General features: G+C 46.6%; 2 protein-coding genes and 1 pseudogene across 5 annotated transcripts in view; 2 read left to right on the plus strand and 1 right to left on the minus strand.

Moving 5' to 3' along the window:
* The first annotated feature begins 2161 nt into the window (after positions 1-2161).
* LOC309794229 (large ribosomal subunit protein eL15-like) lies at positions 2162-8793 on the plus strand (annotated as a pseudogene). The gene is made up of 3 exons: positions 2162-2209; positions 2969-3542; positions 8546-8793. The product of its transcript is annotated as a large ribosomal subunit protein eL15-like (transcript).
* On the plus strand, positions 8515-20883 carry ANKRD40 (ankyrin repeat domain 40). Of its 2 annotated transcripts, none has more exons than XM_082605188.1 (5): positions 8515-8933; positions 13781-13929; positions 14277-14762; positions 17634-17806; positions 18422-20883. In XM_082605188.1, exons 1-5 carry the CDS (start codon positions 8800-8802, stop codon positions 18566-18568), a joined length of 1089 nt encoding a protein of 362 aa, XP_082461314.1. In that variant the 5' UTR covers positions 8515-8799; the 3' UTR covers positions 18569-20883. The 2 variants fall into 2 exon arrangements, with proteins under 2 accessions (XP_082461314.1, XP_082461313.1); XM_082605187.1 differs by having other exon boundaries at positions 8517-8933; positions 17634-17815.
* Positions 20884-20969: 86 nt separating this feature from the next.
* Positions 20970-25623, minus strand: part of ABCC3 (ATP binding cassette subfamily C member 3) — a 46476-nt gene continuing 41822 nt past the window's right edge. For both annotated transcript variants that reach the window (XM_082605183.1, XM_082605185.1), the window contains one exon: positions 20970-23624. In XM_082605183.1, coding sequence (XP_082461309.1) covers positions 23516-23624 — 109 coding nt within the window. In that variant the 3' untranslated portion in view covers positions 20970-23515. The remainder of the gene's footprint in view (positions 23625-25623) is intronic.

A 25623-nucleotide genomic window follows, 5' to 3' on the forward strand; every position in this document is an offset into this window, starting at 1 on the left:
GGGGTAGAGAAGGAACCATAGGATACTGTGAAAGGGAAGCAAAGATGTAAGAGGAAAGTCTGAAGAGTATAGAGTCAGAAGATCAAACAAACAAAAATAGAGAAACTGTTTCAAGAAGGTGAAAGTGGGCTTCCCTGGTGGTGCAGGGGTTAAGAATCCACCTGCCAATGCAGGGGACACGGGTTCGATCCCTGGTCCGAGAAGATCCCGCATGCTGCGGAGCAACTAAAGCTGTGCACCACAACTACTGAGCCTGTGCTCTAGAGCCCGCGAGCCGCAGCTACTGAGCCCACGTGCCACAACTACTGAAGTCGGTGCACCTAGAGCCCGTGATCCGCAACGAAGAGTAGCCCCTGCTCGCCGCAAATGGAGAAAGCCTGCGCACAGTAACGAAGACCCAATGCAGCCAAAGATAGATAAATAAATATTTTTTTTTAAAGGTGAAAGTGACCAACATTGTAGAAAACTGCTGAAGGTCTGGCATGAGAAGACTGAAAAGGATCCACTGGATCCACAGTTGGAAGTCAGACTGAAATGGATTGAAGAATGAAGGAAAAATGAAGGGGTAAAATGGCAGGTGGACAACTCATTTTAAGAAGTGAAGCAGCGAGATAGGGTAAGAACTGAAAGGAGGTTTGGGTCAAGGGAGGCTTTTTTAAGATGGGAAATTAGAATATGTTTAGTGTTGGAGCAGGTAGAAGAGAATAGCTAAAGTTCCAAATTCTTAAGAAGGGAAGGTGATGGTTTAGGCTCCAGGGCATATTGGCCTTTCCTAGGAAAAAGGGGCTTTTCTCCACTGAAACAAGAGAAGAAAAAGGAAATCAGTTTGTAGATGCAGCAGTGAGATGAGGGAGTTTTCAGCTGATGGTTGCTGTTTTCTCAATGAAGCGTTTTTTGAAGGTTCACCACTGCCACGACCATGGAAGACAAAAATGTAACAATAACTTGAAATGAAATAAAAGGAAAATACTGTCCTTTGGATCTCAGAGGCAAGAGCTCCTACCCAGTCCCACACTAGGCTCTCTATGGCTCTCTTTTTCATAGATTCTGAGGCCAGCCACAGTTCAGTGAGTATTACCACTGCAGATAATGAATTCATTCATTTATCTTTTTCATTAATTCAACCAGTGCCAGCATCATCTGCTGGGCATCAGGGATTCAGACATAAAAGTAGTCTTTTGTTTTTTTGGCCGTGCCCCCGGGGGCATGTGGGATCTTAGTTCCCCGACCAGGGGATCAAACCCGTGCCCGCTGCGCTGGAAGCTCAGAGTCCTAACCACTGGATGGCCAGGGAATTCCCAAAAGTAGTCTATATAAACAAATCACAATGCCCAGTTTACAGATAACTTTTTTTTTTTTTTTTTTTTTTGCGGTAAGCAGGCCTCTCACTGTTGTGGCCTCTCCCGTTGCTGAGCACAGGCTCCGGACGCGCAGGCTCAGCGACCATGGTTCACGGGCCCAGCCGCTCCGCGGCATGTGGGATCCTCCCGGACCGGGGCACGAACCTGTGTCCCCTGCATCGGCAGGCGGACTCTCAACCACTGCGCCACCAGGGAAGCCCCACAGATAACTTTTATAGATTATATGAGTTGGTTATTTTCTGATACTGAGATGGAAAACAACCTTATCAATCAGTGGTCTCCAGACCCCGTTCCATGTATGTTACAAATGCAAAGTGTCATGGACTGAACTGTGTGCCCCACCACACACACACACACAAATTCATATGTTCAAATTCTCAAAATCCACGGTAGGATCTCACAATGTAATTACATTTGGAAATAGAGCCTTTAAAGAGGTAATAAATTTAAAATGGGCCCCAATACAATCTGACTGGTATCCTTATAAGAAGAGGAAATTTGGAAATGCCAGGTAGGCACACAGACAGAGGAAAGGCCATGTGAGGACACAGTGAGAAGGCAGCCATCCGCAAGCCAAGGAGAGAGGCCTCAGGAGAAAGCAAATCTACTGACACCAGGATCTTCCTGGACAAACCTACTGACACCTTGGATCTTGGACTTTTAGCCTCCAGAACTGTGAGAGAATAAATTTCTGTAGTTTAAAGCCACAAGTCTGTGGTACTTTGTATGGCAGCTCTGGTGAACTAATATAGAACTGAAGCCACAGTTACCACTGCTTCCCAGTCTTCAGCGTGGCCCCCATGACTGCATCCTCCATCTGCTTTGCTGCCTCCGTCATCTTTCTCAATGTAAATCCAGCTGTGTCTCTTCCCTGCTCAAAACCCCTCAGTGGTTCCTCATCTAAAATTTAAACACCACAAGGCCATCCATGATCGGACCTGCTTCTCCAGCTTTTTGCTCCTGCTCCCCCGACACCTTGAACACCCCTTCTTTTTTTTTTAATTTATTTATTTATTTGGGGCTGTGTTGGGTCTTCATTTCTGTGCAAGGGCTTTCTCTAGTTGTGGCAGGCAGGGGCCACTCTTCATTGCAGTGCGCGGGCCTCTCACTATCGCGGCCTCTCTTGTTGCGGAGCACAGGCTCCAGACACGCAGGCTCAGTAGTTGTGGTTCACGGGCTTAGCTGCTCTGTGGCATGTGGGATCCTCCCAGATCAGGGCTCGAACCCGTGTCCCCTGCATTAGCAGGCAGATTCTCAACCACTGCGCCACCAGGGAAGCCCAAACACCCCTTCTTCCTATGACATCACACCACGTTACACGGCTCCAGACATGGAATGCTCTTTCCTCACCCCAGAAACGTCTACCCATCTTCCTCAGCTCACAGCCCAAGCATCACCAGCTCTGTAAAGCCAACCTGGACCCTCATTCTCTGCCTGCCACACACAACTCATCATCTTCTTTGTGCCACCATTTTACCTTGTACATTTTGGGGTTTGTCACACGATACTGCAAATATCACTCTTTTTCTTTAAAATGAACGTTTCTCCCTTTCAGTCTGGTGGCAGCCATCAGTTTATCTCAAAGGTAAGCCAACATAGGCACTTAGGAGTACATCCAGGAGCTGTGGAGGAAGAAGCAGTCCGAGGTAACGCGCTTTCTTCTCAAGGTGTGCTTTTGGCAGCACCGCCAGCTCTCTGCACTCCACAGGGCCCTCCACCCAACCCAGCCCGATGAAGCATGCAGACTGGGATACAAGGCCAAGCAAGGTTATGTCACATATCAGATTCCTGTGAGCCGTGCTAGCTGCAAATGCCCAGTTCCTAAGGGTGCCAGCTATGGCAAGCCTAATTATCATGGTGTTAAACGGCTAAAGTTTGTTTGAAGCCTTCAGTCTATTGTGGAGGAGTGAGCTGGGTGCCACCCTGTGGCTCTGAGAGTCCTGGATTCACACTGGGTTGGTGAAAATTCTACACACAAATTCTTTGAGGTTATCCTCATTGATCCATTCCATAAATCTACCAGAAGAAATCCTGACACCTAGTGGATCACCAGTCCAGTCCACAAGTACAGGTAGATGTGAGGGCTGACATTGGCAGGTTGAAAGAGCTGTAGCCTTGGAAAGGGCCACAAGTTCCACCACACCGCTGGTGGTTCTCACCATGCAGCTTGGAGATGGCACAGTACTCTCCAGCTCCATGTTACTGCTAATATAAGTAATGCCTGTGGGCTTCCCTGGTGGCACGGTGGTTAAGAATCTGCCTGCCAATGCAGGGGACACGGGTTCGAGCCCTGGTCCGGGAAGATCCCACATGCCGCGGAGCAACTAAGCCCGGTGCCACAACTACTGAGCCTGCGCTCTAGAGCCTGCGAGCCACAACTACTGAGCCCATGTGCCACAACTACTGAAGCCTGCGTGCCTAGAGCCCGTGCTCCACAACAAGAGAATCCACCGCAGTGAGAAACCCTCACACCACAACAAAGAGTAGCCCCTGCTCGCCTCAACCAGAGAAAAGCCCACGTTCAGCAACAAAGACCCAACACAGCCAAAAATAAAGTTAAAAAAAAAAAAGTAATGTTTGTGAAATTCTTACCTAAAAATTAGGATATTCATGTCTAAAAAGTGTTTTTTAACTTGTCTGTTAAAACTAGTTGTCTACAGATTGTTTCATGGATGCATTGTCAAATTATGAAAACTAAAGTGCAATAATGTTTGAATACTATAAGTGATGGTATATCTTGTTTCTAATAAGATAAATACTTTTGTCTTTGCTTTATCCTTTTAGGAAGTTTATATGTCAGTGTTTAAAATGCTGTTTTGTACAATAGGTGTAAAATACATTATGTAGAAGAGGAGTGCAGAAACTAGCCGTGCACATGTCGGTGCATGTGGTGAAACCTACAGCTTCACTGGAGCGATGCAGTGCTCTGCTGGGTTACTCTCCAGTGGCTGTTTTATGGAATTTGGCAAGGATAGACTTCTTTTTTTAAATTAATTTATTTTTGGCTGCGTTGGGTCTTCGTTGCTGTGCGTGGGCTTTCTCTAGTTGTGGCAAGTGGGGGCTACTCTTTGGTGCGGTGCGTGGGCTTCTCATTGCAGTGGCTTCTCTTGTTGCAGAGCACGGGCTCTAGGTGCAGGGGCTTCAGTAGTTGTGGCATGCCAGCTCTAGAGTGCAGGCTCAGTAGCTGTGGCACACAGGCTTTGTTGCTCGGCGGCATGTGGGATCTTCCCGGACCAGGGCTCAAACCTGTTACCCCCTGCACTGGCATGCAGATTCTTAACAACTGTGCCACCAGGAAAGCCCAAGGACAAACTTTTAAAATTGGATTTTGCTTGGAAATATGAAGGATGTCCTAATCCTCTGTCATGATCATATGCAGAAAAGTAATGAAAGTTGACTAGGGGCTACATTTTTAGATTTAATCTAATATTCCATATCTGTGACTGCTGCTTCCGAAAGGAGAAAAGTTTAAAAGAATGCCACCATTTTTAAGAGAATTCAATAAACATGTTGCAAGAGGATTCTCTTACAAAAGAAACAAATCCTGGTTAACCTAAACAAAATTGCCTTGGTCTCCACAGTACCACTGAAGTTCACTTAAAAGGCAGAGGCTCCTGACTCAATCCCATGACTCCACGGGATCTGTAGAATACTGAATTTCATGCAAAATAGTAATGGTATTTATACTGGCATATACTGAAACTGATGGAAATTGAACATCAAGTAAATGAGAAGGGAATTATAAACCTTAAGGTTTGTAAGCTAGTAACGCTAGGATTGGGAAATGGATGGTCATCAGATACCTTTCAAGTGTGGGAGGATAGAAAAAGTCAGCTTTGATCAAAATTGTAAATACTTGGGGCTTCCCTGGTGGTGCAGTGGTTGAGGGTCCGCCTGCCGATGCAGGGGACACGGGTTCGTGCCCCGGTCCGGGAAGATCCCACATGCCGCGGAGCAGCTGGGCCCGTGAGCCATGGCCGCTGATCCTGCGCGTCCGGAGCCTGTGCTCCGCCACGGGAGAGGCCACAGCAGTGAGAGGCCCGCGTACCGCAAAAAAAAAAATTGTAAATACTTTATCTGTAGTGCTAGTTTGTGACCATTTTACCTTTGGCTAAAAAATAAGGTTGGCTTTATTTAAAAGTAACATCATTGCTCAGTCTAACAAGTGTTAAAAGTCATCTTGGGTCAACCCAATTTATCCATTCCCTTAAGGCTACTGAGAAAAGTCATGTAGTTGCTGTTAATACAAGTTCATGGTTTCCAATTTAACTACATTATTTTTTTCATTCCTGTTCAACCTACCCTCAAAATCCTTACCTTTCTATAAACTTCCAAGTCACCAATTATGCCTTCTTTAATATTCAGCATACCACCACATCTGTTTGCTTCCCATCTTCCAGTAGTCCAGGCTTTGTTTACCTGGGTGAATTTGAGTGTGTAGGAAATATGGAAGAGTAATTGCTCCAATTCTTTCCAAGTCTGGTTTTGCTGACTTAACAGGTAGTTTAATTTTGAAATCGAATTGCTGGTTTCCTTGAACCAATTTTTCTCCTATTCTCTTCAGGTCTTTTAAAAGGCTCACTTAGGGAATTCCTTGGTGGTCCAGTGGTTAGAGCTCTGCACTTCTACTGTGGGGGGCGGGGAGTGGGGGATGGCAGTCAGGGCTCAATCCCTGGTCAGGCAACTAAGATCTTGCAAGCTGGGTCTTGAGGCAAATCAATCACTCAATCAATCAATCACTTAACTGATTTCCATAAAATAGGTAACAGGCTCACAAAACCTCTTGAGACCTAAATTCCTTTCCACTCAAAAAACAAACAACAACAAAAGTTAAACCATACATTTTGTGTGTAAAGGTTGTTCAACTAAAGGAATAAATGTCTGTTAATTTTCTTTTCCTTTTTTTGGTTGCGCCACTCAGCTCGTGGGATCTTAGTTCCCCGACCAGGGATCAAACCCGGGGCCCAACTGGCAGTGAAGGTGCCAAGTCCTAACCACTGGACCACCAGGGAATTCCCTAAATTTTTAAAAATAAAAAATAAATAAGGGACTTCCCTGGTGGTCCAGTGGGTAAGACTCCGCAATCCCAATGCAGGGGGCCCAGGTTCGATCCCTGGTCCGGGAACTAGATCCCACATGTATGCCGCAACTAAGAGTTCACATGCCACAACTAAAGATCCCACATGCTGCAATGAAGATCCCGCGTGCCGCAACTAAGACCCAGCGCAGCCAAATAAGTAAATTTTTTTTAAAAGAAATTTATTTATTTATTTTTGGCTGCATCGGGTGTTCGTTGCTGTGTGCGGGCTTTCTCTAGTTGCGGCGAGCGGGGGCTACTCTTCGTTGCGGTGCATGGGCTTCTCACTGCAGTGGCTTCTCTTGTCACGGAGCGTGGGCTCTAGGTGCACGGGCTTCAGTAATTGTAGCACGTGGGCTCAGTAGTTGTGGCTCGCAGGCTCTAGAGTGCAGACTCAGTAGTTGTGGCACACGGGCTTAGTGGCTCCGTGGCATGTGGGATCTTCCCAGACCAGGGCTCAAACCCGTGTCCCCAGCATGGGCAGGCAGATTCTTAACTGTGCCACCAGGGAAATCCCTAAGATCCTTTTTAAGGAAGGGAAATTTGACAAATAAATCCTTACAAAGAGAACTCACAGATTTTGATCTGCAGTAACTACCAAGTTTTTTGAACTGCTTTTTAAAAAAAGAGGCCACTACCTACTCCTCTGTCACACAAATTGTGCTAAAGGGCCCAATTCCAGTACTATGCACATTAGCTTCAGATGGAGTATCATGCTGGATCTGAGAATTAAAGTTTAAATTGGAGGACAAACAAAAATGTAAGCTCAGGCTTCCCTGGTGGCGCAGTGGTTGAGAGTCCGCCTGCCGATGCAGGGGACACGGGTTCGTGCCCCGGTCCGGGAAGATCCCACATGCCGTGGAGCGGCTGGGCCCGTGAGCCATGGCCGCTGAGCCGGCGCGTCCGGAGCCTGTGCTCCGCAACGGGAGAGGCCACAACAGTGAGAGGCCCGCGTACCACAAAAAAAAAAAAAAAGAAAAAAAGTAAGCTCAAGCAGAGTTCCAGTTCACCATAGGATCAATTTAAGTGTGCAGTCAGTTTATATTCAGTACCACCTGGTGTGCCCTGTGTACGGTGTGAATGACTGTATCATGATAAACAGATTGGGGTTTTTCTTAAACAGTAGCAAGAAAAATGCTTGCTGTGCAAATCCTGGGCTGCCCCAATAGAGGCAAATGAAAACCCCATGCCTAAATTTGTCTCTTCCTATCTTATCTCCTCTCTGCGTTCAGACCTTTCTCTTCTTCACCCCAGGGTTATTCCTTAATCCTTCCGACCCCATCTGCAATCTTCCATCCTGTGCCACATTGGAAGATGTCTCCCGGGCGCCTGGGCTCAGCAAAACAATACTTTTCTTTTCCTCCGGCTGGGTAGTAAAGCAGTGCCAGCCCAGTCTCTGAGCCTCATTAGATTGATTAGGCAAAGAATTCAGGCAGAATGCTGTTTATACTTTGCACCGTTCCTCTCCCCAGCTTCTGATATCAGAGACCCGGATAATTCCAAAGCCTCTTTGGTGTCCTCTTCCTTCTTTTTTCCTTACATGGCCTTCACGAAGAGTAATTAATTAAGATTTAAAAGCAGTAAAAATCACATTTTATAGACTCTGAGCACAATATAAATACTTTTCCTGAAAGCCAATTTAGAAGAAATCTCTAAAATGAGATGTAAAACAACAGCAATTGAAATAAACAATCGAACTGAATAGTCCCAAGCACTGTCAAAAGAAGAACCGTGTACTCTATCTCTGCAATAAGAGGCATACAATAGGATCGTTTTCAGCCCATTTCCCCATCCTGCTGGGCAAGAGTTGGTTCAGATAAGGAAAAAGAGCGAAACAAACCGGGGTGGGGGTGGGGAACACCAACTATTTTTGATGCCTGGTAAACAGCCTGCGCCAGGGGATAAGGCTTCTCTGGCTCTCAAATACCCATTCTTCCCTTTCCTTGTGTCTGTCCTCCTCCCTGGGAGCTGCGGGGTAGGGAGTTCTAAAAATAGTCGGTGAATCACGGCAGATAATATTGTGCAGCTGTTACGTAAACAGCCGGCCCGCGCGGGCGCCGAGGGTAGGAACGGAAAATATCTGGGTCAGGGTTGTCACTCCGAATAGGTTCCCCCGGAGCCGGCCTGCGGGAGGCGCGGCCGGGAAGAGGCTTGGGCCCACGGGCCGGGAGCAGCAGGGGAGTGGCGGGCGGCCCTCGGCGGGGTAGCAGAGGCAGCTGGCCGGGCGCGGGCGGCGGCGCGAGCTGGGCGGACGTGCTCCGCGCGGTCTTCCCATGGCGGGGAGCGGGCCGCGGCGGCGGCGGCGCTGACCGGCCGGGACTGGGCGGGCGGGCCCGGGCGGGGGCCTGGGGCTGAGGGAAGATGAGCGCTCTCCTGGAGCAGAAGGAGCAGCAGGAGAGGCTGCGGGAGGCCGCGGCCTTGGGGGACATTCGGGAGGTGCAGAAACTGGTGGAGAGCGGGGTGGATGTGAACTCGCAGAATGAGGTCAACGGCTGGTAAGTGGGGAGCGGGGGAGGCCTAGGGTCAGAGCACGCGGCCCGGGCGCGACCTCGGCCTAGCGCTGCCCCCGGCGCTCCGGGTCAACGAGGCTGTGCGCTCTGGAGGCCAGACCTGGCCCCCGCTGCCTCGGGTAGTCGGCGGAGCGTCGTGTCCAAATCCCGGCCCACGTGGTCCTGCCCCGGCGGCGCCCACCCGAACCCTGGCGCCCGCCGTTCCCCTCACCCCACCCCCAACGTCACTCTAATGTGGAGCTCGCCCCAGTTCGAGTCTGGAATTACTGTGAAGAGCACGTCCGTGCAGAGCAAAAAGCATAAGCAACTGATCAAATGTGGATCTTCTAAACTAGCACGATTTCTCTTCCCAAGACAAGGAAAAACAATCACTTGCATCCCTATTCTGCTTCTCTGTTGTCTCCTCACTGCCTCAGTGATTTGCTACCACCTGCAGCTGCCTGTTGCAGGAAGACCCATTCATTTATCCTGTAGAGTGTTTGCTTTGTTTTCTTACAACGGTTTCAAATATGGGACTTAGATGCCTGCATGCAGTTGAGTCCTTTCCAACTAAATAAGGAGTCTCATTTTAAGATGTGCTGGTGGTCAAGTTTTAAGTGACTGAATGTGGTATTCTTCTGCTCTCTTCACATTTAAATTTTAATTTTTTATTTGATCCAGGTAAGGCTTAACCAACCTGTTTTGCTAGCTGAGAGTTAAAGTGAGTTTGCAAATGTTTTATTTTTTAAGGTGGAATCGTACAGTTTGAAACTAAAAGGGACATTGGAGATGGGTTCAACTCCAGAGAATAACCTGCCCGAGGTCACACAACTATTAATATAAAAGCCAGGACTGGAGTCGCAGTTTCCTGACTTCCTCACAAATCTGTCTACCAACTTACCCTAAGGAAAACAGCCTGGGTAGCTGTCCAGAAAGCCAGAGGACAGTAGAAACTGCTTTTTTGTTTTGTTTAAAAGTGTTTGCAAACTAGCTTGCTTTTCTCTGTGTGTGCCATTTCCAGTATTGCTATGTGGTTCACAAGCTGTGAATCATCGTTTCGGCACTGGGAGGCAGTGTTGTGTACAAGAATGAGCCTGGTCTTTCCTGCAGGTTCTTCTCCATTCCTGCTTAGATATACAGCCTTGCCCGAGTCACTTCATTTTCCAGTTATTTCAGAAGAGTGTTGCGAGCATTTAAGGAGATGCAGCATGATATAAATAGCTAACATTTATTGGGCTTGCTCTGTAGTGCAAACAAGCTTCCAAGTGCTTTATGTGCATTATCTCATTCACAACTGCTCAGGGACGTGGCTATTGTTCTTCTCTCCATTTTGTAGCTGAGGATACTGAAGCCCAGGAATATTAAGTAATTTTCCCAAGGTCACAGAGTTTACAGTAACGGATGGAGCTGGGAAACAAACCCAGCATCTGCCTCCAAACCATACTTCCTCTTTTTTTTTTTTTTGGCCACACCCAACGGCATGTGGGATCTTAGTTCCCTGACCAGGGATCGAACCCGCACCCCCTGCAGTGGAAACATGGAGTCTTAACCACCGGACCACCAGGGAAGCCCCCAAACCATACTTTCTTAACCACATAGTAGGTGCTCAGTGAATGTAAGTTGGTTGAACTATGAAGAGGCTTTCATAGATTTAATTGGGGGAAGATGTCTAACAGGACTTCAAATTCAACATGTCCAGTGTTGAGTTCCTGGTCTCCCTCCTATCCCTACTTGTCCCCAGCCTGCTCCTGAGTCCTCAGCTCAGCATCTGAGGCGCACGGGCCAGAACCTTTGGCTCCCTCCTTGCCTTCTGCCTTTCCCTCACACCCCACCTGCAGTCCAGCTGCTGATCCTGCCAGTTCCACTGGCAGCGGTGTAGTTAGAATCCGACCGTTTCTCACTAGCTCTACCACGACACCTCTGGGGCAAAGCCACCATCATTCCATCACTTGGATTAATGCAGTGGCCTCCGAACTAGTCCTTCTACGCTACATCTTTTCTCAGCACAGCAGCCAGAGGGATCCTGACTTAAAACATAAGTCAGATCATTTCATTCTGCTCAAAACCCTTTAATGGCTCCCATCTCACATTGAGTAAAAGCCAGCAGGGTCCTACAGTTTCGACTCCTTGTCCCTGCATCCTCTGTCTTTACCTCTAAGCCTCACCTCCGGCTTTACCCCCTTGCCCCCTTTATTCTGCTCTCCTGGCCTCCTTGCTTTTCCTGAAAACACCAGGCACAATGTTGATTCAAGGCCTTTGTGTTTTCTCTTCCCGTCATTTAAAATGCTTTTGTTCCCTCACCTCCTTCAGGTCTTAGCTGAGATGTCCCCTTAGTGAGTCTTTCCTTGGCCCTCAATTTAAAATTGAGCCATGCCCCTTCCCTGTCTCTGGCATTTCCTAATCCCTTTCCTCTCTTTATTGTCCTTATAATACAATCTCTGTGTACCATAGTGTTTTGCTTATTTGCTGACTGCCTCAGTTTTCTCATCTGTAAAGTGGGAGAATGTTGATAATAGTAGGTAACTCATGGGTTGTTTAGAGGATTAAGTGAATTAGTATATGTAAAGCTTTTAGAACAGTGCTCAGTATGTAAAACATTATGTCTGTGTTAACTATTTTTTCTTTTTTAACTATTATTTTTGTAAGCAATGTGCTGGGTAATGGGATATAAAGGTTATCCTCAAAAAACATAGTCAGCAGCATAGAAAAGCAGAATGGTCACTGCTTTCAATTCTTAGCTGCTCAGTAACCACAATTTCTGCACAAGTGAGATTTGTGCCTCTGGTCTGAAATACTTCCCAGCACTGATAGGCTATTCTGACTGCAAATTTAAAGCTTAAAGAGCTCAAGTTCAAAGATAGAGCACCCACATCAATTGTAATTCAAGTGTCATGCATACCCCTTTGCTTTAAGGAACAAGTATAATAGCTCATGAAGAGGTTGAAAATATTGCCTGGCTACAGTGCCTGTGAGTTCTGGCCCCCGAGAGCCACACAGGTCTGGACTATAAATGATGATCACTCAGGGTACAGGGCTGTGGGGGACGTGCTATGTTGACTTAACTCCCCTTTACATGGTGACGCTTTAGCTAGTTGGTTTGTCCCCAGGTGTCTCAGATCTACTGGCAGTATATCTCTTCCTTCACTCTCAAGCTTGTCGTGAACAAGTGATTGACTACCAGCAAGTGAGCACTTTATTTCCAAAAGGAAACATACTTTTCTCATCATGCTCCATTCATTTTTGAGTGCTTGCTTATCATTAGAATTATTCATTTCCAGGCTTTCAAGACATCCACACACAAACACACTCTCAGCTGTAGTTTGGCCAGAATCAAGGATGTATGGGATCCTTCTACTCCGAGTAATGCCCACCTTGTCCTTGGTTCACTCATTCAGCAAATATTAATTAAGTACCTGTATATTCAAGCAGATACTTCCTTACCATCACACGGAGCTTATATTTTAGAAGTCCATATCAAGACTCTTACCTTATTTTCCCCAAATCGGCATTCTTTTCATCATAGAACCTTCTAAAGACACCTGGATAATCTAATTCTAGTGAGTAATAGTTTGGAATGTCAGCTATCACTCTGAAACATCAGTGGAGTCGCTCCCAGCCAGCCAGACAAGCTGGCTTTCTGTAAGTCATAAATATTAAGGTGCCCAGGGCAAATCAGCTTTTTCCTGGAACCAAATGTACTTTCTAGATAGTTATATTTCTCAGGTGGGTGACCTAATCCTCACTATTGAACATATGTTCTATTCTTTACCATATTCATATTCGTCTATAAGCTCTGAAGATATTTATCTCAGTTCAATTAGAGAGTTGGTGAGTGACGACATTTCAAAACAGAGGGGAGAAAAAAAAAAAAAAAAAACAGAGGGGAGAAAAGTCATTCCCTTCCATAATAACATTCAACTTTGGCAACCGGGGATGAATTTAGTAGCTCTATTACGTTGGAGTATTGGCTAGCATGTTAATTATATTTCTGTGCAGTGTTAAGATAATAGCTCTTTAAAGTGTGCATAATCCCTTCCTGTGTGTACAATAGTAAATAATTAGTTTTACCTAAATGAGTCTAATACTTCAGAAGAGTTCTAAAAAATTTTGGCTGTTGATGTACATTTTTTAAGTGCTTTAGGAATTAAGGTACGTGTGCAGTGCCTTAAACACAAGGCATTGCACACGTACTTTAATTCCTAAAGCACTTGAAAAACGTAGCCTTCTGGAGAGAACTAGAGAAGTGAACTCTTAAAAATGGAAATTTGGAAATCCTTTGTGTGTGTGTGTGTGAAGGAGAGAAAAGGAAAGAGGGAAAGAGTAACTGAGATTCAGGCAGGAATCTGCTGTAGTAATAATTTTAGTGAGAGAGCAAGCTGCAGATGAGAGATGGCTAGTAGCCTGGTAACATTTAATCTTCAAGTGACATTTGGTGCATATGAAGCAAGTTTCCATCGTCTCTTAAAAGGAATATGGCGATGTAAAAATATAGTTTAAAGAGACTGGTACAATCTAATGAGCGACACTGATAGAGTTAACACACAGGATGATATCAGTAGAGGTATCTAGCCAGCCAGGCAGCCAGCCTTCTGAAAGCCATTGAAATAAAGCTCCTAGGATAAATCAGCTTTTCCCAAGGGCCAGAAATGAAATTGAAAAATAAATTTTAAGCATATTAAATATTTCAATCATCTGCTTTCTGAAAAGAGAAGTTAAGATTACCAGCCTGATTTTCTGGTTCTAGGTGAACTCTAACACGCTTGTATATATTTATTTACTGGTGTGTAGAATTTGAAATCCCAAATCACCTCTCCACTTTTTAAATCACTCTTTTTTTCTTTTCTTTGCCATAGGACCTGTTTACACTGGGCATGTAAACGCAATCATGGTCAGGTGGTCTCTTACTTGCTAAAATCAGGAGCTGACAAAGAGATTCTTACCACCAAGGGAGAAATGCCAGTCCAATTAACATCAAAGAGAGAAATTAGGAAGATTATGGGAGGTGAGTCTGTGTTTTGAGGCAACTTTTGATTTTGTCAACCTAATTTAAGACTTACGGTATTATTGTATATATTCTTGATGCCAAACAGCCAGTCTGTTTCTAAAAACAAGATAGTCTTAACTGTGTCAAGGTAATTATTCCGTACTGTTTCTGGAAAGGTAGGCATTATAAAGTTTTGGTTTTTTATCTGTAAACTTTAAGGTGATAAAAATGGTAATGATAAATGTGCAGTAAACACTGATCAAAATATTTGTTGTATACCAAAGGACACTAGCTTTCACAAGATACTCTTTACTTTGTAATTTTTAAAGGGCTATGTAAACGTTCTGTGTTTCCGTCTTTTTAAGTGGAAGATGATGATGATGACCGTGACGACCTCCCCCAGCTGAAGAAGGAGTCAGAGCTGCCCTTTGTTCCGAACTATTTGGCCAACCCAGCCTTCCCTTTCATCTATACCCCTGGGTCGGAGGATTCAGCCCAGCTGCAGAATGGGGGCCCCTCCACACCTCCTGCATCACCCCCTGCAGATGGCTCGCCTCCATTGCTGCCCCCTGGGGAACCTCCCCTGCTTGGGGCCTTTCCACGGGACCACACCTCTTTGGCACTGGTTCAGAATGGGGATGTGTCTGCCCCATCTGCCATACTCAGAACACCAGAAAGCACAAAACCAGGTCCTGTTTGTCAGCCACCGGTGAGTCAGAGTTGCTCCCTGTTCTCTTCTGTCCCGTCCAAGCCACCAATGTCTCTGGAGCCTCAAAATGGGACGTATGCAGGACCAGCACCAGCATTCCAGCCATTTTTCTTCACCGGAGCGTTTCCATTTAATATGCAAGGTAACCTCTCATCAGCAAACAGCCTCTGCAACAGGGCAGGTGGTGTCCACAGGTCTAGTGCTTTACTTCCTGGTTTTCTGAGGAGTGGGGGTGGGATTTATTTATTTTGCGTCTGATTACAAACTTACAGAAAAGTTGCAAGACTAGTATAAGGAATTCTCTTTACTCAGATTTACAAGTTATCTTTTGCCCTTTTACCCTGAACTACTTAAGTGTGTTTTTCCTAAGAACAAGGATAGTCTCTTACATAATCACCGTATAATGACCAGATTTAGAAAATATAACCTTGACATAATACTATTGTCTAACCCATAGTTTATATTTAAATGTTGTCAGCTGTCTCAGCAATGCCCTTTGTAACTATCTGCACTCCCTCCGCTCCTGTCCGCCTCCCAGGATCAACCACTGCGTTTGGCTATCATGTTGTTATAGTCTCCTTTAATCTGGAGCATTTCCTCAGCCTTTAGCTATCATTTTAGACCTCAGATTTTTGAAGAGTCCAGGCCAGTTATTTTGTAGAATATGATTTCCTTTCATTTTTTTTCTCTATTTATTAGTTGGTATTCTACTATAAAGAAGGGCTTTCCCTTCTCCTGCATTTGAACTCACTGATTCTTATTTTACTTACTGGGTTATAATCCATTAGTATCATTATTTTGATATTCAAATTATGCCAGATTTATCCAGAGGGAGCCCCTTGGAGCTTGTTGTCGTGTCTCTTGGACATGTCCATCATTCTTGGAGCACTTCCTTACTTTGTGGTACAGCAGGATGTTTCAGTCTCCCTAGTATACCTTCCCCCACCCCAGCCTTGGAATCAGCCGTTTCTCCAAGGAGCCCTGGTTGTCTTTGGTGGAGAAAGGTATTCAGGGACCAGAATGAGAGTGCTACGTGTGCTCAGTGCTGCTAGCGTCATCTCTTCTAGGCTCACTCAGAGGACAGGGTTAGAAGAGAAAGAAAAAAGCACGCAAACAATAAAGAGCAATTGAATGATGAAAGGAAAGATGCACCAGGAAGATGTAAACTAAACATGTACCTATAGTGACTTTGCTTCAGAGCGTTCTAAGTTCTCCTTTAATTGTTACAACAAACCCATAAGCTGGGTGGTGTTTACATTTAATTTAATTAATTTATTTATTTTGGCCTCCCTGCACAACCTGCAGGATCTTAGTTCCCTGACCAGGGATTGAACCTGGGCCCTGGCAGTGAAAGCGACGAGTCCTAACCACTGGACTGCCAGTGAATTCCCATTACGTACATTTTACTTGTTTATTTTTTAAGATTTTTTTTCTTGGCCGCCCTGCGCAGCATGTGGGATCTTAGTTCCCCGACCAGGGATTGAACCTGCGCCCCTTGCATTGGAAGCATGGGGTCTTAACCACTGGACCGCCAGGGAAGTCCCTATGTACATTTTAGAAGTGAAGAAACTTAAATGCAAAGAGATAGGTAATTTGCCCAGTATCACATATCTAGTACATGATAGAGCGGGGTGATACCCATTTGTACCACAGGCATTCAAGGTTCAAAAGGTCACAAAAAGTAGACTTGAAAGCAGCTCCCACAATTTATGACAAAAGCAACAAACTCTCCATTGATATTTTATATCAGCGGTCCCCAACCTTTTTGGCACCAGGGACTGGTTTTGTGGAAGACAGTTTTTCTACAGACTGGTGGGGGGAGGGGGAGAATGGTTCAGGTGGTAATTCGAGCAATGGGGAGCCCCAGACAAAGCTTTGCTCGCTTGCTACTCACCTCCTGCTGTGCAGCCCCGTTCCTAACAGGCCGTGGAGTGGTATTGGTCCGTGGCCGGGGGTTGGGGACCCCTGTTTTAGATGAAAAGTAGGAAATGAACATGCTTCCTGGATATCAAGCTGCATGCTGACCTGAGAGGATTAGTAACGTTTGAAAAAAGAAAAAAAAAAGGCAAGCAAACACAAATATATGTATTTTTTTTCTGTATTTCTATATCTATTTAATCTAGATCTTTTAAAAAAATATTGAAAACTGTAAATTAATCCTAATACCTCCAATTCCAGTCAACACCACAGGGTATAGTCTAGTCTTACCTTTCTTTTTCTGTATCAGTAACTCCCTCACTTTCTGTTTTTGAGGACCTGTTACTATTGTTGATAACAGTGGCCCATGGGTGGCGTGGGGGATTCATATATAAGGAGCAAAGCAGAACCACTAAATGCACATGGGTGCGTGGCTTGGGCCCTCATGGCAGCCAGGCTCAGAATTTAGGAGCAGACTGCTTAGATCCCAGACCCACGAATAATGGTGTTTGTTTACTCCCAAAGCCAAAATCCCTCCCTTATTAAGGTGTACTGAATTCAAATCATAGTTAGACTTTAATTTTTATCAGTAGCTTATCTTTTTGCTCTTGTACTGTCTTTATTGCAAGGATTTTCATACCATAAATATCTTTAGATCCACGATTGTTAAATCTTTATAGAGTACCTCTTGTACCGTTATCTTTCCCGTGCCTTCTTTTCACCTCGCTTCCCCTTACCCTGCTTACGTGTAGTTTGATACCCAACCCATTCTCAAGCCTGTACCTGCTTAGCTCCAGCGGCAGAAGTAAATTGTCCTTCTGTATGGCTGGGATGGTTGTCTGCCGTCTCCCCCCGCCGCCCCTTTACCTTGTGAACCACAGTCTTAGATACAGGGAGGACAATGCAACTGCACCACCCGAGCTAGAACTGGGCCTGAGCAAACCATGCTGTAATATTGTGCTTAGTTTTCTCATTGGGTGGCACAGGCCTTAGCACAGGGCATGATTAAGGGTAACCATCTTCTGGAAAAGGTCTTAACTTACATCGGGTTACTATGCCAGAATCATTCATTAACATTTCCCCCCCTTTTCCCTAGAGCTGGTACTCAAGGTGAGGATTCAGAACCCGTCTCTTCGAGAAAATGATTTCATTGAAATTGAACTGGACCGACAGGAGCTCACCTACCAAGAACTGCTCAGAGTGAGTTGCTGTGAGCTGGGTGTTAATCCTGATCAAGTGGAGAAGATCAGAAAGTTACCCAATACTCTGGTAAGAAAGGTAAGAAAGGTCTGTTAAGTGGTTGCTTTTTCCATTTGGAAAATACCCAGCTTCCTCCTTGGGTATATGAGTCATAGTTGAAGAAACGAGAAGAGAATAGAAAAAGAGCAAAGGGTGTTTTTCCATTGAGCTTTCTTTCCTCTGCTGGGCCTATAGAGACGCTGGCGTTTCTGAAAGTGGTAGGGTACCAGAGAGAATGTTCTGAATTTACCATTCACAGGTACCTATTTTTGGTTGTTCTCTCTCTAGTGACCTGTAAGGATTACCTTAGTGCACTATCACATGTGCCTTGTGTTTTATAACATGAGAACCAGGCTAACTTATAGTGCAAATCTACACAGATACATGTGTGGTCCTCCCAGCATCTCTGGGTTCCCTGAATGCCAGGCTTCTGGCTTCTCGGAGCCCCTGAGGAAAACATCCCTGCACTGCCTCCCCCTTCGAGGTGTGCTTATCTTGTAGCAACTGCTGTTAAGGCCTCCTACTACCCCAACCCAGTTCACACTCCTGGGGAATTTCCTGCACTATCTCTGGTATCAACACAGCACACCAAACACATAGAGACAAGCGGCTCCTCTTAATCAGTTTAACCTATTTTTGTTTTAGGACAAAGATGTTGCTCGACTCCAAGATTTCCAAGAGCTGGAGCTGGTTCTAATGATAAGTGAAAACAATTTTCTGTTCAGAAATGCTGCATCCACACTGACCGAAAGGCCTTGCTACAACAGGAGAGCTTCAAAACTGACTTACTAATGCCGCAGGGACTTTGATCACTGAGTCCTGTGACGGTGTGCATCACCTCTGGGCCAAGGACAAGCCATTGATCTAAATGCCTTGGATGCCCCAGAGGGCCCCTGGTGCCACTGTGTCGGATACACTAACGTCGTTCTGCCAAGGTAGGAAGCCCCCGACCCCGAGCAGCGGTGCCACTCTTCCGGGCCTCTTGGTGCACAATAAACCCTATTGCTTGAAGCTGTGAACAGCTGAGAAGTGGCCTGGAGAGGCAGAAGCCGACGGTTCTATATCCAGTGTGTTTTTTTGTGCAGAATGTAAGAGAGTTGCCTGACAGAAGCTGAGAGAGAGCAGAGCCTATTTCTGGCTAGTCCTGTTGACAGTGCACCCGAAGGGCCGGGAAGCGCTTCTCTTGGGGTTGCGTGTTCACGACTCTCCAGAAACGTGAACTGGCTAGAGAGGAAAACTGGGGAAAGCACAGGTACTGGACATAGGAATTTTGGTGTGACTTGTGGCTGTGAGGTTTCACATAACATATTTATAAATGTTACTCAGGTTAAAATTATTTAAGAATACAGTTACCTAATTGTAAATATGCTGTTAACCAAAAGAGCTTCCCCTCCCTGACTTTTTCCGTTGTAAACACTCTTGACTTGCTTCTGTCTCTAGATTGCCATTGCCTAGACAGTCATCTCTGCATTAACGCCCCTTCATGGTCACTAGAGGGCTCTCCGACGCCTTCTAAAAGAGCAACAGCTTTTTTTTTTTTTTTTTTTTTTTTTTTAACTGAAGCGATCCCTGTCTTCGTGTTTCTGTTTCATTGCACCGAAAGAGAAGAGCACAAACATTGCCAGTCCATGTTCTCCACTTTCATTTTCCACTACAAATGAAAAGCAATTTTCCAGACTGAATCCTTTGCTATTTTAAAGGTTATTGTGGGAAACTGAGCTAAAAGGAGTTAGCATCTTTATTTTTGTATCAAAGATAAAGATTATTTTGAAACTATTGGGATTTTTACACAGCTCTGAAATCTGTTGCTTTTGTAAACAAGTTGTTTGATCTTGGGCATCCTCCACAACCACCACCAACCCACTTAACAGAGTCAGTTGTGAGTCTGCCAGGCTTTGTCCTCAAAACAAACAAATACCTGATTAAACTCTTGAGCATGGCATAAGAATTTTTCTGAAGAACGCATTTAAGGATCCTTTTCCTTCCCTTCAGTGTCATTAATGTTAGAAAGAAAAGCTACTGTCTTGTTGAAATAAACAGCTTAACTTTAGAGACAAGAATGAGCACACTTAGACAAACAGGAGGGCAGGGGTTTGAGGCCAGCTGGTGAAGAGCGTCCCCGCCGTCTCAGGAAGCTTTCTCCCCGTACTGCCTATAGTTTCCAAAGAAACTGAACTTCCGAACTGTGTTAATTTTATTGGAACACTACAGATTGAGAGAGAACGTGCAGAAGATGTCAGTGGAAGAGAATGTTGTGCTAAGCTAATGGCCTCCCGCTGCTGCTTAAATGCTGAGCCGTGGTTGAGGTGTTTTCAAGGCCAATGTGGAGTCACTCTGTTCAGTGACTTAATTGTATTACAGCAATTACGGAGGGTGAGGTACTCACCCTTGTGCAGTGTTTGCCTAGCAGAGTAAAGGTTATTTATTACTCACTTTCTCTGAAGTACTTTAAAGAAGAAACTTCCCTGTGTTTCAACCAGTCAGAAGATAGTCTGTCCAGACAAACTAACCCTTTCTTTCCCCTTACCTTTGAAAAAAGTTACAATTTACGGATACCCTTAAGGCTAGTTTTATCCTGGAATAAATAAATTCAGTATTAATTCATGTCTAAATCATTGGGGTTAATACTCTTCCAGCCATCCAGATCAATTAGAAATTCTTGGAAGCAGTTGAAGCCCCTGGCTGGGAGGTGGCCTACAGAGAAGTAGCTCCAGGGCATTTCCCGGGCTTAGAAATGGAGGCCGAGGGAATCTCAAGTGAGAGGTGGGCCCTGCCCTGCTCTCTCTTCTCCCTTATAAAGTCCTCTGTGGTCAACTGACTCTTGCGTATGGCAGTGAATTAGACTGCACAGTTGCTGGTAGGTGAGTTTAAAGTCTTAACCTATGCATTCAGAGAAATATTTTTATATGCTTTGTGTAATTTATAACAAGGATTTTTTTTTAGCTTTGTTAAATGTGAATTCTCCCCTCCTCCTCCACTGCATATTTAAAGCATGTGCTCACCCTATGTGTAAACATTCACTGAAGATTTTTCTCTTCGTGAACTGCTGACTGACTGTTCAAGCATAACAAGTATTATTAAAATTAAAGATTAACGGACGGAACCCACATTCTTTAATTTTGGCCTCCTAAACGGCACTATACTTCTAGTAATACGGGGTTCAAATTGTTGGACAGTTCCAGGGAGAAAACCCTCTGGAGGAAGGATAGGAGGGACTGGTCCCCACCCGAGCCTCCTCCATCCTGCTGTTGCGGTGGCGTGCACGCCCGTCAGTGGCACCGGAGACAGATATTTTGTGCGGTGTCTTCCTCTCAGTTCGCAGCAGTCGGCTTCATTTCCCCAGAGTAGCTGAGCCAGCTAGACGGAGGTCACCCTCTGTTAACCACATGTTTTGATGACCCTGTTTACTTTACACAACTGAGCCTCTCCTTTGGGCTGTCAGCACCTCTCAGGGCCTCAACGAGCTCAGAGGCAAACTCCCAAGACAGGAGAGGAAATACAGCCTTACACCTTCAGGTCTTCAGCTGAGAATGATGCCGAATGAATCTGCATTTCTGTTGGTTTGGGGCAGCTAGAGCCTCACAAGCCAGATGTCATGCCAAATCGGCCTGATAAATCAGGGAGCACAGCAGAGGCCTTTTCTTAGCTCCAAGGAGACGAGGCCGAATAATTGGGGCATCTGTGCTTCCATACTTGCTTTATCACAAGGATGGACATCTTCTTCTATCCACTCATAAACATCCTGGGCAGAAACAGCCTGCCAAAAAATGTGATTAACCTTTAACAAATGGTCCTGCAGCACAGGCTGGCCCGATGCATACAGAAAAATCAGATCAAAGGAGCCATCTCCACACCTACTGCAAACCATTTAGGGTGGAGGAAAAAAAAAAGCCATCACCCACAGCCAGTCACATTATACCAAGAGTAAAGTTTGAAGAAATGAGAGTCAGAGGAGACCAGAAAACTTAGTAAGGTAACAAGGAGAAGAGGTCCCTTCCAAATAGAAGGCCGTGTGCCAGGTCAATTCTGACCTGCAGAAAAATAAACACTTCATTGGCTTGCTCAAAAAAAGCAAATTTAATTCACCCCTTCATCTCATTTACCAGCCTGGGACTGTCAGGATAGGGGGCAGCCTCTGGCTGCTCTGTGCTCCAACATTCAACTTCAGCCACAGTGAGGAAGGTGAATGACTTGGAGACCTCACTGGTGACGGGGACCTGTCCGGAACAGACTGTTAACGGGGCAAGGAAATAAAGCACCATGCATTTCTCATCCCCTAGGGCAGCGGTCCCCAACCTTTTTGGCACCAGGGACCGGTTTCGTGGAAGACAGTTTTTCTGTGGATGGGGTGGGGGGATGGTTCAGGCGGTTATGCAAGCGACGGGGAGCGATGGAGAGCAGCAGATGAAGCTTTGCTCGCTTGCCCGCTGCTCACCTCCTGCCGTGCGGCCCGGTGCCTAACAGGCCATGGAGCGGTACCGGTCCACGGCCCGGGGGCTGGGGACCCCTGCCCTAGAGAAGCAGGCGTAGTGGTCTGAGGGATGACATAAATGTGGAGGTGTTCGGGACTTCCCTGGTGGCGCAGTGGTTAAGAATCCACCTGCCAATGCAGGGGACACGGGTTCGAGCCCTGGTCTAGGCAGATCCCACATGCCACGGAGCAACGAAGTCCGTGTGCCACAACTACTGAGAGCCTGCACTCTAGATCCTGCGAGCCACAACTGCTGAGCCCATGTGCCACAACTACTGAAGCCCACGCGCCTAGAGCCTGTGCTCCACAACAAGAGAAGCCACCGCAATGAGAAGCCCACGCACTGCAACGAAGAGTAGCCCCCACTCGCCGCAACTAGAGAAAGCCTGCGTGCAGCAACGAAGACCCAACGCAGCCAAAAATAAATAAATTTAAAAAATAAAATGAACTTAAAAAAAAAATGGGGAGGTGTTCACAGCAGCTTTCCCAAGAGGCCTCGGGTCAGATTTCAGGGGTTTTATTTCTCACCTTTTTACCGTATCTGCACAGCAGCGCAGGAACTACTGGCAATTACGCAGTGAATTTTGGCTGTGAAGACAATATTTCTAGCCAAAAGTTCTTGGGTCTGAAGTTTTCAGATAATTCCAGCCATGTAGATGTGTATAAAGGTTACCTCTGTCTCTCTCTCCTCCCTCCCTGCCTCCTCTAAAGGTCCTACCCCCCAGACCTTGTGAACAGAGAAAGGCTACATTGGGGTGTCTGTATTGTTGACACGTAGCTTTATTTTATCAGCGCTCCATTTTTAATGGATCCAGGCCAGCACCCCAGAGTACCAGACTCAGTTCCTAGGGACGGCCTGACCTGGCAGTCTTCTGTTCCAGAAGGAAAAAGCTTTATTAAAAAAAGAACAAAAAAAACACTTCAGAGTAGAAAATATGAAAAATCATGGGGGTAGGGAGGTCACGCCATGAAATGATTGAAAACAGTACAGTGTGGAAATACCACACATTGGGAATCGGGGGACCTGGGGACTAGTCTGGGCTCTGCCTCCAATTAGCTATGACTTTGGGCATGTCATTTGCCTCTTGGGCTTCACCTCCTCGCCTGAAGCATTTAGCATGGTTATCCTGCCAGGCACTTAACAGGGACAAAAACCTGACAAATGCCCCCAGCGTTTGCCATCAAGGCCATTCTGTAGACGTATCAGGTGTCCTTTCCCTTCCTGATGAAAACCAGGAATGTCCAGGAAGAAATCCCAGGAATATAGTTTAGGCAAGTCCAGCATCTCTGGCCATCCCGTAGAAGATGCCTCTGGCTGCAATGAGGTTGGCTGGAGAATCACATTCAGCTATTGTCCCTTTGTCCAGGACCAGGACCCTAGCCAAAGAAAAGAAGTGGTCAGGTCTCCATCGGCCCAGATCTGGTTTCATGGTCCAACCTTACCCTTTTGGGTACTGCTCAGGCCCCGCAGTGACATGCCAACCCTCCCACTTCAGTCAACCCACCCAACACAGTGCTGCACCACATACGCATGCTTGCCAGGCTGGTTATTTTAGCCACTCCGTTTGCTGTCCTGGCAGATGAGACAATTTCTGGGATCAAACACAAGGTCCGATTCATCTTTGCTAGTCGGGGCTCCGAAAACCTTCCCTAATGAGCCCTTCCCTTCGCCAGGGTCACAGGGCCTGTGTGCTTCCATCTGCTTTGTGCCAACTCAAAAAGGCACACGGCGGGAAACTGGGCTGCAGTGAGGCCTGATGCTGGAATCTGGGGCTTTGGCTGCAAATTTGGCTGCTGCTGATGGGTGGATCTCCCCCCGCCCACACACACAGTCAAGCCTGGGCCTGGGATTAGAATCTCTTGCCAACTAAACACCGGGTGCACCTGGTGCAGGGCCAACAGGCTGGCTCCCACGGTGAGGCAGGAGCAGAGAGGGCTCCCCCAAGTCCCGGGAGATGCTCCTCAATAAGAGGGCCTGGACTGCACCCACTCTGTTTCCCCACCTATGGGGCTCCCAGAAACGTGTCCTGGGAAGATGTGTGTCTGTGGACATCGCTGCCTAGCCACTGCCCAAATTGAAGCCCAGGAGACTGCCCGCCTCGCTTCAGTGGCTTCTCGTTGCCTTTAGGGGAAGGGCTGACTGCTTTCCCGTGGTCCTCACAGTGCAGCGGCGTGAGGCCTCTTTCTCCCTGTCCTCTTGGTTCTACCGCCCCTCCACCCTTTCTACTCCGGCCTCATGTGCCCTCCTACCTCAGGGCCTTTGCATGGGATGCAGCCTTTTCCTGAAATTTTCAGCTCCCTCCCTACCCCACCTCCTCCCCTGCTCCCCAACTTTTACTCATCCTTTAGGGCTTGGCTGGTGCTTCCCTTCCTTTGGAGAATTAAGTGTCCTGGCTGCCCTGTGTGGATTGGCTTCCTCTGGCCTACACGTGTGGACTCCTGCTTCCTTCCTGAAGGCTCTAATTACACGTTCAGTAGCATGATTATTTGATTAACCTCTGCCTGCCCCACTCGAATGACTGAACTCCCTACCCCAAGGTCAGTTCGAGTTTTCGCCCCTCAGGGCTGCTGGTGAAAACCATTTTCAGTTAGGCCTGGGAAGAGATCCTCTCAGTCCAGCCCTTTCCCTTGTCTGGACCCAGGGCCCGGGCCTTCCTGCCCACCCTCCCTTTTTCCAGTGGGATCCTGGATGGGAGTGGAGGGGGGTGGTGTGTGGTAGGGATGGAACAGACAGTAGCATCAGGCATTCTCAGCTTGGTTCCCAAGCCCCTGGGAGCTGTGTGGGGAACTTCTGAGAGAGGGCCAAGGTCTGCCCATTGCCTTGTCTTGTCCATGTATCTCCCCACCTCGCCATGCCCTGCAGGTGTTTGTTTTGTGAATGAAGCCTTGCTGACAGTACTCCCACTACACTCCTTCAGCATAGATTTGTTGCAGCCTCCTGCCTCTTCCTCACTCTGAGCTCCCGTGTCTCCAAGGGAGCCAGCCTGGCAGGCCAGCACCAGCTCGCTTCCGTCGGGCTTCTGAGCCACCCAGCCCCTCCCCTGTCCTCCAGCAGCACACCTTGACCTTAGACGCAGTGGGCAAACAGGTCACATGTTTCTCCTTTTGGCTGAGCGAGCTGCCTCCCCACCGAAGCCGTGTAAGATACCAAGAGCAAGGCTCCTTCCCTAGTCCTTTGAGAAGCTGGTTCTAGTGAGAATTATAAAGGACAACATTTCCGAGGATCACCTGCACTTTTTTTTTTTAACATCTCTTTTGGAGTCTAATTGCTTTACAATGGTGTGTTAGTTGCTGCTGTATAACAAAGTGAACCAGCTATACGTATTCATATATCCCCATATCTCCTCCCTCTTGTGGCTCCCTCGCATCCCTCCAG

The sequence above is a fragment of the Mesoplodon mirus genome (assembly GCF_964341445.2).
Source record: "Mesoplodon mirus genome assembly, chromosome: 18".
Classification (NCBI taxonomy): domain Eukaryota; kingdom Metazoa; phylum Chordata; class Mammalia; order Artiodactyla; family Ziphiidae; genus Mesoplodon; species Mesoplodon mirus.